This window comes from Anguilla anguilla, chromosome 18 (assembly GCF_013347855.1).
Source record: "Anguilla anguilla isolate fAngAng1 chromosome 18, fAngAng1.pri, whole genome shotgun sequence".
NCBI lineage: Eukaryota > Metazoa > Chordata > Actinopteri > Anguilliformes > Anguillidae > Anguilla > Anguilla anguilla.
Genome location: NC_049218.1, coordinates 10,272,923 through 10,286,374, shown reverse-complemented (window position 1 = coordinate 10,286,374; position 13,452 = coordinate 10,272,923). Strand labels below are relative to the sequence as shown.

The 13,452-nt window shown below is 44.7% G+C and overlaps 1 protein-coding gene across 7 annotated transcripts in view; it reads right to left on the bottom strand.

The window, feature by feature from the left end:
• The window catches only part of pde10a (phosphodiesterase 10A), an 88,756-nt gene that overhangs the window by 4,866 nt on the left and 70,438 nt on the right, over positions 1-13,452 (bottom strand). For 5 of the 7 annotated variants that reach the window (XM_035400047.1, XM_035400048.1, XM_035400050.1 and 2 more), the window contains 15 exons: positions 12,526-12,681; positions 12,273-12,323; positions 10,537-10,595; positions 9,841-9,892; positions 8,054-8,196; positions 7,232-7,324; positions 6,301-6,487; positions 4,868-5,010; positions 4,373-4,456; positions 3,852-4,002; positions 3,231-3,386; positions 2,552-2,724; positions 1,782-1,893; positions 1,365-1,445; positions 1,143-1,231 (listed from right to left, as the gene is read on the bottom strand). In XM_035400047.1, coding sequence (XP_035255938.1) covers positions 1,143-1,231; positions 1,365-1,445; positions 1,782-1,893; positions 2,552-2,724; positions 3,231-3,386; positions 3,852-4,002; positions 4,373-4,456; positions 4,868-5,010; positions 6,301-6,487; positions 7,232-7,324; positions 8,054-8,196; positions 9,841-9,892; positions 10,537-10,595; positions 12,273-12,323; positions 12,526-12,681 — 1,730 coding nt within the window. Of the gene's footprint in view, positions 1-1,142; positions 1,232-1,364; positions 1,446-1,781; positions 1,894-2,551; positions 2,725-2,981; positions 3,387-3,851; positions 4,003-4,372; positions 4,457-4,867; positions 5,011-6,300; positions 6,488-7,231; positions 7,325-8,053; positions 8,197-9,840; positions 9,893-10,536; positions 10,596-12,272; positions 12,324-12,525; positions 12,682-13,452 lie in introns of those variants that run through there. The other 2 variants (XM_035400046.1, XM_035400049.1) reach the window with 2 other exon arrangements.

Genomic DNA, 13,452 nt, shown 5'->3' with positions numbered 1-13,452 from the left:
TGCCCGTGAATTCCATTGCGGAACCTTGGTGCTGACGCAGGGCCCGGCGTTCTGTATCGCATTCCCCGCGGATCAAGGTCACAGAGGCTTTAAAGGCACGCTGGCCAGGGGGCTGAAGGGTCTTTTTCACTTTTTTTGGTGCAGGGGGTGGCGTGGCCGTGGTGCATGCACTCTCACCTACCAGGCACACAGGGCACTGGGGAATACCCTCTTTATAATATGGGGCTATTGTCTGAGCTATGGGGGTTTTGGTGGGTAGAGAAGACAAATTAGGGCAGAGCCAAGCTGCATTCCTCTGAATGTGGTGATCAACCACATTTTCAGTGCGTCAATGTAATGTGTCACGCAAAAAGAATTAAGAGGATGTCAGAGCAGCCATGTTTTATTTTTAAAAAGGCATTATGGCCACAGCAGAGATTCTGTGCAACAAGGGTCTGCATAAATATGTGCTGGAGGGCTGGCTTTTATATGTGAACATCTGCATTACGTACTCAAGTACATTTTTTGAAATTTAATGCATATTTTAGTGAGCATGTGTTTGTGTGTTATACTTCTCCTGACCTGACCTCTTTGCAACAACTTTAAAAATGTATTTTTTGATTGCTGTTGCTCCTTGTGAAGTGCTTTGTGCACTACGATTGAAAAGTTCAGAACAAATAAAGTTCATTATGACTTAAATTATAATATAATCTTCCCCAGTTTATTTTACGCACAAATACCATTTCAGAATTACCGTTGTTATAGTTCATTATTGACTGAAATACTGTAGTATTGTAGCTTGGAACTGCTGCATTGTTAAGCACATTAAATTTGATGATACTGTAAGTCACGGTATTTATTTATTAATTTATTTATTTATTTATTTATTTAAAGCAACCCAGTCATAAAGACTTATAATTGGCCCTGTCGAAACCCACCAAAGACTTCACATGTTGCTATTCTGTAAAGCATCTTTGTGACAGTTCCCTGTAAACACTATAAAAATAAAATGGAATTGAATTGAATGGAATTTAATTGAATTGAATTGAATGGAACTGAATCAAATTTAAAAGTTGGAGCCAGGTTTGGATGTCTGGGTGGAAGTGGGGAGATGCCTGCAGTGTAAAAGCATTTCGAGGCCACAGGGGGGCGATGTGACTGACCTGCAGGCTTTCAGGAGGGGGGCGGAGGGGGGAAAGAGCTCAGACAGAGTGGTGTAGCAGGGTATCGCCACGGCGTTGTAGAACCCCACCTGTGTAAGGAGGAGGGGAACCAAAAAAAAAAAACAGAAAAAGAGGTGGAGGCAGAGGTGAGAGATTTGCTATCTTCACATCAAACAAGTACAGCATAATTAAAATCGACAGAGACATTTCCGCCCCTCTCACCTGGCCCTGGGGAACCTCGTCTTTCTTGTCCCGGTCCATCATAGGAATCGGCTGTATGCCTATTTTCTTCATCTCGTCTCCCTGGAGACAGACAGATGCCAACACCTCACATCCCCTCACATTAAATTACAGTACATCATCTAGTTATGCAGGCAGGCATTTGATGACTGACATTTATTACCGAGTCACATCCTATGTGCTCTGTAAGACATTCACAACGCTGAGTGTAGATTAACCCTGTGAAATTTCATGAGCATCCATGAATATTTGTACTGAAAACATGCATAAAACAGTACATGCAAGTTTTTTTAATTACGATGTATTATTTGCAGGACCCAAAAAAATTTTTTTAGTTTCAATTATGATAACATTTCATTTTCCAGAAACGGCCCAAATGAATTTAAATGCCCTCAGTACCTCGGCCCAGAACTCAGCATAGATGTCGTTGGCCGTGACTTTTGTGACCGACCACAGCTTGGTGACGGAACAGAGGTCACAAGCAGTCATCATCAGACCAATCACACGGTCCCTGGGGAAGAAGCAAAAAAACAGGCGGGTGTAAATTGGCCAGCGATCCTGGGGTTACCGGCAGTCGTCCCTACCAGACAACGGACCAGACGCTCACAGAGTTGTCATCGCTGACAGATACGGTACGCTTCTCCCCCAATAAACACTAGCCCTCCTGTATTATGGTTTGTCCTATAGGGGGTGCAAAACAGCCACTGCTGTGTGCTTTGTGGTGTGTATTCACTTCAGCTGCGGTGTACCTTAAATGGGTGCAGATAGCGCAGTGAAGTCCCTAGATGCACAAATAAAAATTCCAAATTGGGGAGGAGAAAAATGGGGGGGGGGGGGTAAGTAAGTGAAATCAAGGACTACAATATGTGCACCGCAGTTGTAAAAACAGCAACACCTAAAAACACTGCAGCTTAATTATGCCTCTGCCATTCAGCGTGTTACCCATGTCAACATGTCTTTTTTGACATTCAGTCAATGGTAATTTTGTTCATTATTGACCTTTCTACCTTTACCTTTCAAAGAGAGTTTTTTCTGTTGGGTACCTCTGTGTTATTTAGGGTATCTCCCTCTTGGTGTCCGGTTGGCCCGTATCTGTTTGAGAGTCTTGTCAAACCCCCCTCACGTGACTCGAATTGTGCGAGGCGTCGCTCTCCCGCCTGGTCTCTCACCTGTGCGCGTGATTGTTGAAGTCCAGCGCCCCCGTGGTCTGCAGCTCCACCAGCTGCTTGCGGTTGCCGAAGTACAGGGCCAGGTCGGTGGCGATGATGGCCTTGCGGATGATCTCCAGCACCTGCTCATACTCACCGGAGGTCAGGTTGGAGAAAATATTGTGCCCTTCCAGCTATGGAAAACAAAGAGATCAATAAAAAAGCAAGAGCTCTTCTTATGAGGGCGTTCAGCGGAGCTGGACTAAGACTGAAGGGTCCCTTCAGAACTGCTCCACAACCTCCAGGGCACGTCTGACGGTTCCAGAACATCCGAGCGTTCTGAGGTCAGCCCAGCTGAATGGGGAAAAGGTGCACAAGTCCATTCACACCCTACAGCAGGGATACTCAGATCTGGCCCTCACGATCAGTGGTACTGCCTGTTTCCTGTTCTGCCTGATAGTCCATAGCCCAAAAATGTCTCTGATTGGCCAGAGATCACCCTCACCTGGGGCATCAGATTGAATTTGAAAGGAGAAATGAAAACCAGCAGTACTATTGGCCCTGCGTGCCAGGTTTGAGTATCCCTGCCCTACAGAGATTAAAACGTTTGGGACGACCTGCTGCAGGGGGATTGCGCGGACCTTGTGATTGGCCAGGGGGTATTTTGGTGGGACAATACTGTCACATTTGGGACCTCTACCTGCAGGATGGACACAGTCTGGGAGAAGTGGTGTTGCTCCATGGTGGACGTTGAGTACAGGGCAGCCAGTGGGTGGTCGAACTTCTGCAAGTAGCTGTTGCTGTAGCCCCTATGGTCCAGGTCATGGCACAGACAAGCCACCAGCAGGCCCTTCTTCTGCATATGGGAGAGAGAAAAAGACCCACAATGCACCAGTGAGTCAGTGCAGACAAGGTCCCAACAGTCTTCTGCAAAGTTTCATGATATTAAAAATTGCAATTTCACATTTTCAGAGTGGAAGTCCATTTTGCTGCTCACTATGTGAATCGGTTTTGGTTTGGACTCTCTCCATCTGTTGTTTATGTAAGCTTTGCTCCCTGCTGACGTAAACTCTCTAAACATCTCACCAATCCCAAATTTCAAAAAGATGACTGCATCCAGTAACACTCTGGAGGTATCAGCTTACTCTGTGAGCGAACAAGATCTGCGTGTGAATCAACAGAGGACGGTTCGGGCACGTTCCATATTTTTCCTACTTCAAAGCGATCGCCAAATTTACAACACAGAAGCACAGATACACATATCAGTTGATTGACTGGTTCGCTGATTGACCGATCGGCTAGTCAGGAGCCCCAGACCGACCTCCAGATCGGTGAACATCCCAGGGGTCTTCTGCAGGATGGCATACATGCAGTGCACCACCGTCACCGCGTGCTTCCAATTGTGGTACGGAACTCGCCGGTAGTTCTTCCGCACCGACATGGTGAAGCGGCACAGCTTCTCCAGCTCAAAACTGTGGACGTTAAGAGGCATGAGAAGGGGAGGAGAAATTGTCAAAGACAGGAATACGCAGAATGCATCCGTTCACAGTCAGACACAGTCCCAAAATGGCCGCCAGCCATCCTTCCTCTAAAATTCTTTCTCGCAACATCATTTTTGATTTCTTTAGTGACGTCAGTTTTTCTAACTGCAGCCTCTTGAAGAAGTGTTTGGAAAAGTTTTGAAGGGTTACAAAGAGCTCCTTGCCCTCATGCTCTGCATGGTGCTAAAAACTTGCGGGAGTTGGTATGGGCAAAGAGTTGGGTTGAAAGGAACAACGTCATCAAGGTCTAGCAGAAACAAATGTTTCCTGGCTTCACAGATCACCATGGAAACGTCCCTACCTGTTTTTCCCACAGGCGCTGTGGACCATGTACACAAAGACAGCTGGCCAGAGCTCCTCGAATGGACTTATGTCAAAATGGAACCTGGACAATAGACAAATGACAGTTTAAAAAAATAAAAGAAAGAGAAAAATGGGGTTAGCTGAGGGTTAGGGAACCTGTTTTTCTCCTGCTTCGTGAAATCTCTCTCCCCTTTCCAGATACAATTCTTTGATAGGTCTGGAGGGTGTCAACGTCAGTGTGATAGTTCACAGATTCTATAATGGGACCAAGACCAGAAACAGAACCAGAACCAGAACCAGAACCAGAATCAAATGCTTCACAGAGTCTACAGCAGAACCAGTCAAAAGGGAGACAGTTTATAGCATCTAAAGCGGGGAAAGGGTACGGGGATTACTTAAGGTAACATATTGCCTAAAGGGGAATGTGCACCAGCAGGTGTGTGTATGTATGTGCACATGTACACCTGAGTGGGCAGCTGCAGGTGAAACTCACATCTCTATCTCCTTGTACATGGGGGCAGGCAGGGACAGATGGGTGAGGGTCTTCCACTCTTCTGAGGTGCAGATGCTGTGGTAGGAAAGCTTCTCCATGGTCACTCTGTAGATGCACTCCGAATGTCTGATCCGGTGGTACATCTGTGCAGGTCCACGGGTGCCGACACAGAGACAGAGGCAATTTAAAATCTTAGAGGAGTCTGATCTGAAATCCCATACGTGTCAAATCTGCTGTCCAGGGTATTGTGCTCAAAAACTACATTTCAGCATTGCAGGCTCAGTTGTGCGAAATACTTTCATTGGGAGTGCTGCATTCTGGGATACCCACAGATCTGGGTCGGCCAGGTCTGTTGGTATGCAACCCCAGCGGTAATGCACAGGCGGACTGAATACCCTCTCCCTGGCACTTTGAGCCAGATGCCACTCCAGGTCACACACTCACAGGGAAATTATCCTCACCCCCCCCACCCCCACCTCCCCCCCCCCCCCCACATCCCCATCAATAAATCACAACTCCACCAAAGTGACTTACCTAGGCATGAGGCGTGAATTATGTCTAAATATAAATCCTATCGGCGGGATGGCGGTGGTACTCGTGGTCTTAAAATATTAACACGCCTCATCAATTTTAAAAACGCCACCGTGACGCGCTTGTTACGCACATGTTTCGCACTAAGGGTGAGTCAGACTCTATTGGGGGGGGGTAAGTCTCAAACTAATGCACTGCAGTGGCTCCACCAAAGACCGTTGTAATAATTTCTCTACTTAACACCTGCACGTAAACACATAAAAAAATACAAAAAAAACGAATGTGAGCAAGGACAGAGCCACTTCAGTTGGCTCAGGTCAACACAGAGGAAGAGCAAAAACAGCTATTATATCAGTTAAATTTGTGGACCATCTAAATTATGGCTGGCACCATCATTTTTGGTTAACATCTCGCATTGAAAATTTAAATTAATCACCAAACTTTGCCAAAGCAGATGTGTCATTAGAAATTAAAACTGAGATCAGTCTTTGGCTTTTGGACAAATCAAAAATTCTTCCAGCTGACTCCTTTGGGCGCGTCAGTTATACAAGACTTATAACTGTAAGGACTGATTAATAAGTGCCATTAATTTTAAATGCTATGGAGTACACTGTGTGCAGCAGTATTAAGAACAAAACTGTAAAATATTCCTCACACCTGTGCTGCCATGAACATTTTGAACTAAAATAAAAATTTTAATAGTCAATTTTATCTTTTTTCCTTCTCATATCTCACATCAAACTCCAGAGTATATCGAGGTATAAGCTGATCCTGGTCAAATCTGTCAACTCTCAGAGATTTTAAAGTCAATTTTAAGATCCAATATGACAATGCCTGGGGGGAAACAAAATTGAGTTTACACTTCCTGTAGATGAATTAACTCAAATGTACAGGATACTCACGTTTGCACAGTGCAAGGCCAGTGCACAAAAGACAGCAAACATTTTGAAGTTGTTTTCGTCCGTTTTAGTGAAGGCACTTCCGCTGAGTTTGTTCACCATCTGTACGACACCTATTACGGTCCCCCGGCTCACGATAGGCATGCATAGAATGTTCCGGGTGGTGTAGCCAGTGTACAGGTCCACATCTCTGGGCAGAACAGAGAAAAATAAAACTGCAACATCAACTCATTTATCAACTGAGCAAGTGCTTTTATAGCCCCATGGTCATATTATAACATTCATGTATGATGATGACAATTTTCACTGACAATGACCAGTTAAGCGTCACATATTAAGATGTTATATGAATGGTAAATCGCTTCAACTAAAATATTATTTCTCTCATGTTGTAGAAATTTACTTTTCAATTGATGTTAGAACATTAAAATAAACTATCTTCATTAAATCCAAAATTCCACAGCCTCGCCTTAATTTGGAATCGGTGAGCGCAGACATAACTCTGTCCTCTAACCAATCACCTCACATGATTACACTGCCCCATAAATAAAGTCAAAATCATATCTCATATCACATCGACAGACAAAAATGGGACATCTGTGTAGCCATCAAAGAAGCTGAACAGGGCAGTGGGGAGGTAGTGGGCTTCATTCTACTGTGTTCTACTTCATTCTACAGCCTGAAATCCTAGAGCCAAATAAATGTAATCTGAACCTCTCCTAGTCAAAAACTGGACAAAAACCATGCAACCATCCAGTAAACACCAAGTAAAAACAAAAATAGCTGGAAAATAAACAAATTCAAGATTTAAGTCAAGTGTTCAAACCACATGTGCGGCAAACCATACTGGATCAGTTTGTCTGCAACCCGCAGCAACGTAGCGTGTGGATTAGAGAGTAAATGAAGAGAACTGCGGGACGGTTTTTTATTTTACCTGTTGAAGCGAGGGTCTGCATAGGCATCTGGAATATTCAGAACCTCTCCCGTTCTGGCCACCTGCCCCGCTATTCCTTTATCTATAGAAAACCTGAAAAAAATGGGAAATATGGGATTAAAAAATGGGAAATTTGGGGACATTTATTAGTGGACACAGCTTTCATGTACCAATTATATTGTTTGGCTAAAGACAGCAAAGCCTGAATGGATAATATGCATCCACAACTGAAAATATTCCACATCCCTGGCCTGTGGCTCTACCAGCCAGGGGTTCAGTTGGCCATAATTGTGACAGCTGTGCTCGGCTGTCCTGTCAGACCATATCCCACTTTTTTCTTAGTCCGAGGGATTTTAGGGGAGGGCGGGAGCGTGGGGTGACTGGCACACTCTGCAAAGCGGCACATTACACGGGAACGAGGCCTGTCACGGCGCGCGGAGTCCACGCCGCGGAGGGGTTTAACACCTCCTCCCTGTGCCAGGGCTCTCTGCTGAACGCTGGGCAGCGCTCCACGGACACGGGCAGCGCAGTGAGGAACAGGTTACCACCGCAGGTCCGGCGCAAAGCTGTACAGCGGCTACCGAACAACCAGCTGCCACCGGCGAACAAAACCACAGCGGCAAACAAGAAAGGAGAACATGATGTGGAACCAAACCGGTGAAACCAGAATTAAATTAAACAGGCAATTAAATAACATCAGTTTTTTTTGGGTGTGGGTGGGGGGGGGGGGGGTATCTTTTACAGGGACAGAGCACGGCCTCTTACCCATCCCAAAATTGGCAGTCAAGTAAAAAGAAATTTGACCAGTTGCTCCTCGCTCACCTGATTTCTTTGGTCTTCCTAAAGACGGGTTTTCCTTCATTTTCCTCCCCGATGTCGAACAGGTCCGAGTACAGCTCCTTGTTATTGTGGTCCACCTGGAAGAGCGCACATCTGTCTGCGTTCACCAGGTTTTTTGCATATATCTGCAACACAAGATGGAGGGCCAGGGGTGAAACCCAAAGAACCGCAGGGACGCTTGACCTTGACAACCCAGCGGAATGGCAGCGTGTTACCGGGCAACCTCCGTCAAACTATTCGGCGACACCGCACAAATTAATTCCTAAGTGTTTATGAAAAGTCACACCTGCCAATGACACCTGCCAAGCGGTCAGACAGGGAAGATTAGGCGGAAAAACTCTAATCATCAGCAAACACCGAAGTAGCAAGCTTGCCAGATGCCTTTGTAGGCTTGCCAAATGCCTAAATTGTAAATTATACCTTGAAAACTGTAAATTGCAATCTAAAAAAAACAACAACAACAGATTGAGGTATAGGGCAAGCAGGTGAAGACAGTGTAATAATTATGGAGTGTTATAATTGAGACATGCTTACACTACAGAGGTTTATTTGTAAGGGTGACATTAGATTTATTGACCACCAGCTGAGGACCCCCTCAGGGCAACACAAGTTCAAACTGTACTGATCTTTTTTCTTTTTTTTTTTTGGAGTGCTGAACATTGTTGTCGCTTATGTGTTGGATTGGGGTTTCACAGGGAAGGGAAACTAGGCTGACAACTAGATTCAGAGCTTGGTCAGTGACGTCACTACTTTCTAGCGAATGAACAAAAAAAAGGCTGCTTAAATAAAGGGCACACGGTGAACCAGGACACAGTGTCTCCCTGAAAGCCATAGAGCAAACAGCAAATACGTGTTAAAGATCAACATAAAACCTATCCCCACGGTGATTAATTACCCAACTCTCGTTACAGCCTAATTAAGCTGAGACTGTACCTGCCAGCGTACCTGCCGCTGGATGGGGCCTCTGAGGTGTCAGCTGTTCAGCTGCTCAACGCGAGACAAAGAGCACTCTCGCTCGCTACCAAACCGAGTAGCCGGCTGTCGCCAGAGCTGAAGATGGCGTCTGGATCACATGACCTGATGTTCTGCCATGGCTAATGTTGACTAATGTGAGCTCAAGAGACATTACACCCGGCTGCCAACCAATAAGCCCAGTGCATTCCATTATAGAATTACTGCATATAAAACCCCTGTGTCATATCACAGCATTATATATATATATATATATATATATGGACAGGTGACAAATAAAAGGAAAAACCAACATAAAGATTTGGGCCACCACAACCCACCAGAACAACTTCAATGCACCTTGGCATAGATTCTAAAAGTCTCCGGAACTCTACTGGAGGGACGGAATGCCATTCTTCCAAAAGATATTCCCTCATTTTGTGTTTTGATTGTGGTGGTGGAGAGCACTCCCTAACATATCGGCGTTCCAAAATCTCCCATAGGCGTTCAACTTGGTTGAGATCTGGTGACTGCAAAGGCCATAGCATTTGATTCGCATCATTTTCATACTCATCAAACCTTTGAATGTCCTCTCATACCCTACGGATGGGGGCATTATAATCCTGGAAGAGGCCACTCCCATTAGGATAGACATGTTTCATCATAGGATAAATAAACAAGAAGGACATTTCACTGCCAATCAGAAAAAGGTTCAGAAGACCTAAGAGTGTGGGCATAGCAGGCAAATCTGCAGTCCTCCCAGTCAATAAATACATCAAATATATCTGACATAAACAGCTAAGCCCAAATACACTTACCATAATATGTTCAAGTAGTGAATCTATTGCCACGATGTTATCGAAGTAGGTTCTGTCGAAAACAAATGAGAGAGAAAGAGAAGCCACAGCTGTGTCAGACATTTAAAAAGCACTCTTTCTTGCTTTACTGCAGTCATATGAAATTAATGAAGAATTATAGCTATTGGTGTGGCAACAGGAAGAAAGCACCAGGGCCTCTTCCATTACAGTCATAAACCACTGTGAATGCATTTCAACTGCTGGCTGCGAATAACCAAATAAAACAAAACAAAAAACTTCATATAATCACAAGTTATTTACTGTGGCACACGGTAGATAGAAAAAAAGCCTTAAGATATAGCATTAATATACAATAACAACCCTGCCTCATTGCATTAATGGTTTTAATATCCCTACCTAACAGTCAATGCCTTGCATCGTAAATGTCTACATGTAAACTTATGTAGACAGTTACAAAGTAAGGCAATGACAGTTAGAAATTGCAACTTTTTGCCGTCACTTAAGGACACAGTACAATTACAGTAGAGTACAATTCCCCCATCAGGGGATTTATACCTACAAAATAAATTAATATTTATTTATACCACTAGAAATAAATCTTGTGCTCTCAACACCACCACCACTCCTATGTACTGCCTGAGCTTCTCACTGTCACCACCCACCCCCACATCCCATGTGACAGGAAGTAATTCTTACTTTGAAACATCCAACAGGAAGTCATTGAGTTCAGTCTGTTTGGCCAGGCCCCTGCATACCTGGGGAGACAAAGAACAAGTTTAAGGGAAGAATGGAAAGATAGAGAGGGAAAGAGAACAAAAGCAAGAGCGAGACAGACCCAAACAATGGTGTTGCTGTTCTGAAATCTTCCCAGGTGTAATCAGAAATATGAATCTGGAAGAACCGTATTAAGGTAATAATATCTGAAATATGCAGCTGTAGTGAGACTGAACCAATGTGATCACTAGTAAATTGGAAAACAACATATGTTCTAAAGCAGAGGGAATTAATATTGCATATTAATGTTATACAGAGGTATGCAGAAACATTAAAAATAATTAAATGACTATAAGAATATTGTTGTTTGGTGGGACACAGACACGTAGTTAATGAAAAAGACAAAAAAATCTACAAACAAGCATAATCCTTGGCATGAAATTCATAATCCATCATTGGTGTGTCCAACAGAGTGACTGGAGCTAAGCAAGCTGAGCTTGGAGGATTCAATAGGAACAGTCATGTTTTGGAGCCTGACCTCTGAACTCTGAATAAAACTGGGCTTGCAACCATGACGTTGTGGGTTCAATTCCCTGGTGGGACACCACGAGCGAAACTTGGAGCAAGGTACATAACCTGAATTTCTTCAGTTAATATCTAGCTTTATGAATGTAACGTATGTTAAAAGAATGTAAGCTGTGATAGCAGGTCTACCAAATGCCTATATTGCTATATTATAAACAGCTCAGTCAATAACATAAGGCACCTGGCACGTGCTCAAAACTTAAAGGTCAAGAGGTCATATTTGACCTATTGTACATTAAACAGTAATGTGACCAGGTATGTGGACCCAGGGCCCCGTGAATCCCAGGTGGTCTTGGAAGACGTCACTCTGGTCCCCCCGCCAGATGGTCCGGCGCCCAGCGTGGTCTTGGGTGCGTGGAGACGCCAAGACGTCCGTGTCATTAACCAGTAGCAACTGTTCATTCACAAACAAGGCTGCCGCGCGGTAATTGGTCCTCGGGAGACAGAGGTGTTTAACACACAGTGCCGCTGATTAGGGAGAAAGCTGACTAACAGCACAGTCCCAGTGCACCGTGGATTTCAGACTCAGGAGCAGCTCACAAACACATGTACTGTACCAAGCGACTCCTACAGAACAACACGTCAACCCTGACTCAATAACATGCATACCGAGCCGAGCAGCTCGCAAAAACACGTGTGCTAGGCGCAAGCGTGCCCGACATAGCACGGTAACTCGCACTTAGAAATAATCAGCACAGAGCAGCTTGTGAGCTCATACACGAAAACAAGTCTGCTGTGCCAAGGAGCCTTCTAGTTTGCCTATAACCATGTACATAATCCATTGTGCCTGCTATAACACAGTCCAAAATATTATAAATAAATAAAAGACTGCATTACTGGCTCACTAAAAAACATTTAAATGTTCCATTTCCGTTCATATGAGACAGATAAACAATGTCTACAGCAGAAATGATAACAAAAGGTATGTGAAATGTAACTGTTGCACGCCACACATGCTATGCATCTTACTGCTAGCGTTAGCAACACGTCCACTCTGGAGAACCTCGTGTAGAACTGCTGGAAAGTTCATCAAAACTTCGCTCCCAACATGGATGCAAAGCAAAGATAAACAGACCAGCTTTTAGCCTTCAAAAGAAGCAAAATTTTTCTTGCATTCGGTCTGAACAACATACCTGCACTTGATGAATGGCCACAGAGGCCCATGCTAAATTTGCCGTGGCAACCTGGGGAATCAGAAACACATGGACACGTGCTAAGTTGTTACGTTCAAGTTAATCTCCCTAATAAGTCCCTGTAGCTCCCATGTACCTGGTCCCCTGACCACCTCCTCCCCCTAAACCCTCACACACCCCACCCCACCCCACCCTACCCTACCTCTCCCCGTCACAGCCTGCTGTTCCCTCCCTCCCTCCCTCCGTGCCTCACCTCCTGGTGGCTGAGGTTGAAGGGCTCCCGGCCCCACTGGCGGTGGAGCTCCAGGATGGCGATGAGATCTCCGATGGCGGTGAGGATGGGTAGACACAGAACAGAATGAACGCGGCTCCCTGAGTCCTGCCCTGTGCCGTGGGGGAAGCGCTCGTCCTGCAGAGAGGACACGGGACAGCACACGGAATCACGCGGGAGCCCTGTCCTACAGCACCTGCAACACACACCTGTACAGCTTGTCCAGTAAAGTAGTGCCGCTTTCCACAGGAAGCCTTTACATCCATCTGCTACTCTTTTACCATTGTGATTGCATGAACATATTGTCCGACTGTGTTTATAAATGTAACTTTGAAAGTACGGGACTGCGACACTGTCATTTGTTTTTGTGTTGCCTGCAAATGCATGACCCTTTTAAAAAATGCAAAACTGAATTCACAAGAACTATTTTGAAGAAACACAGACATTGTCATAGTGCTAGTAGCATCAATTCTGATCTCACAATGTCAGTGACAACCTGTGGCTCAGCTATAGTCCTCATCAATTACTCACAATGCATCAGACAACACATGACAGTGCCAAAGGAAGATATAATAAGAGTAATAATACTGGACAGCATTTATTGACATTCATGGAAAATACTTCTTGAGATTCCAAAAGTTACTGTACCCTGGACACTGTAGCTCACCTCTGTTGATCTCCTTATCATGAAAAAACAGATTTAAGACCACTGATCAACGAACCTGTACAGGAGTGTGCAATAGCAGCAGGAGCCATTTGCCCATTTTACCTCAAGACTTCAAGAGTGGAAATGGCATCCAAATCTATCCCGAAATGTATCCGCTACTACAGCTACGTCAACTGATTGCCACCATCTTAGTTGACAGTATATCAACTTGAAGCCATGAAGCGCTGACTATAAAATTTTAG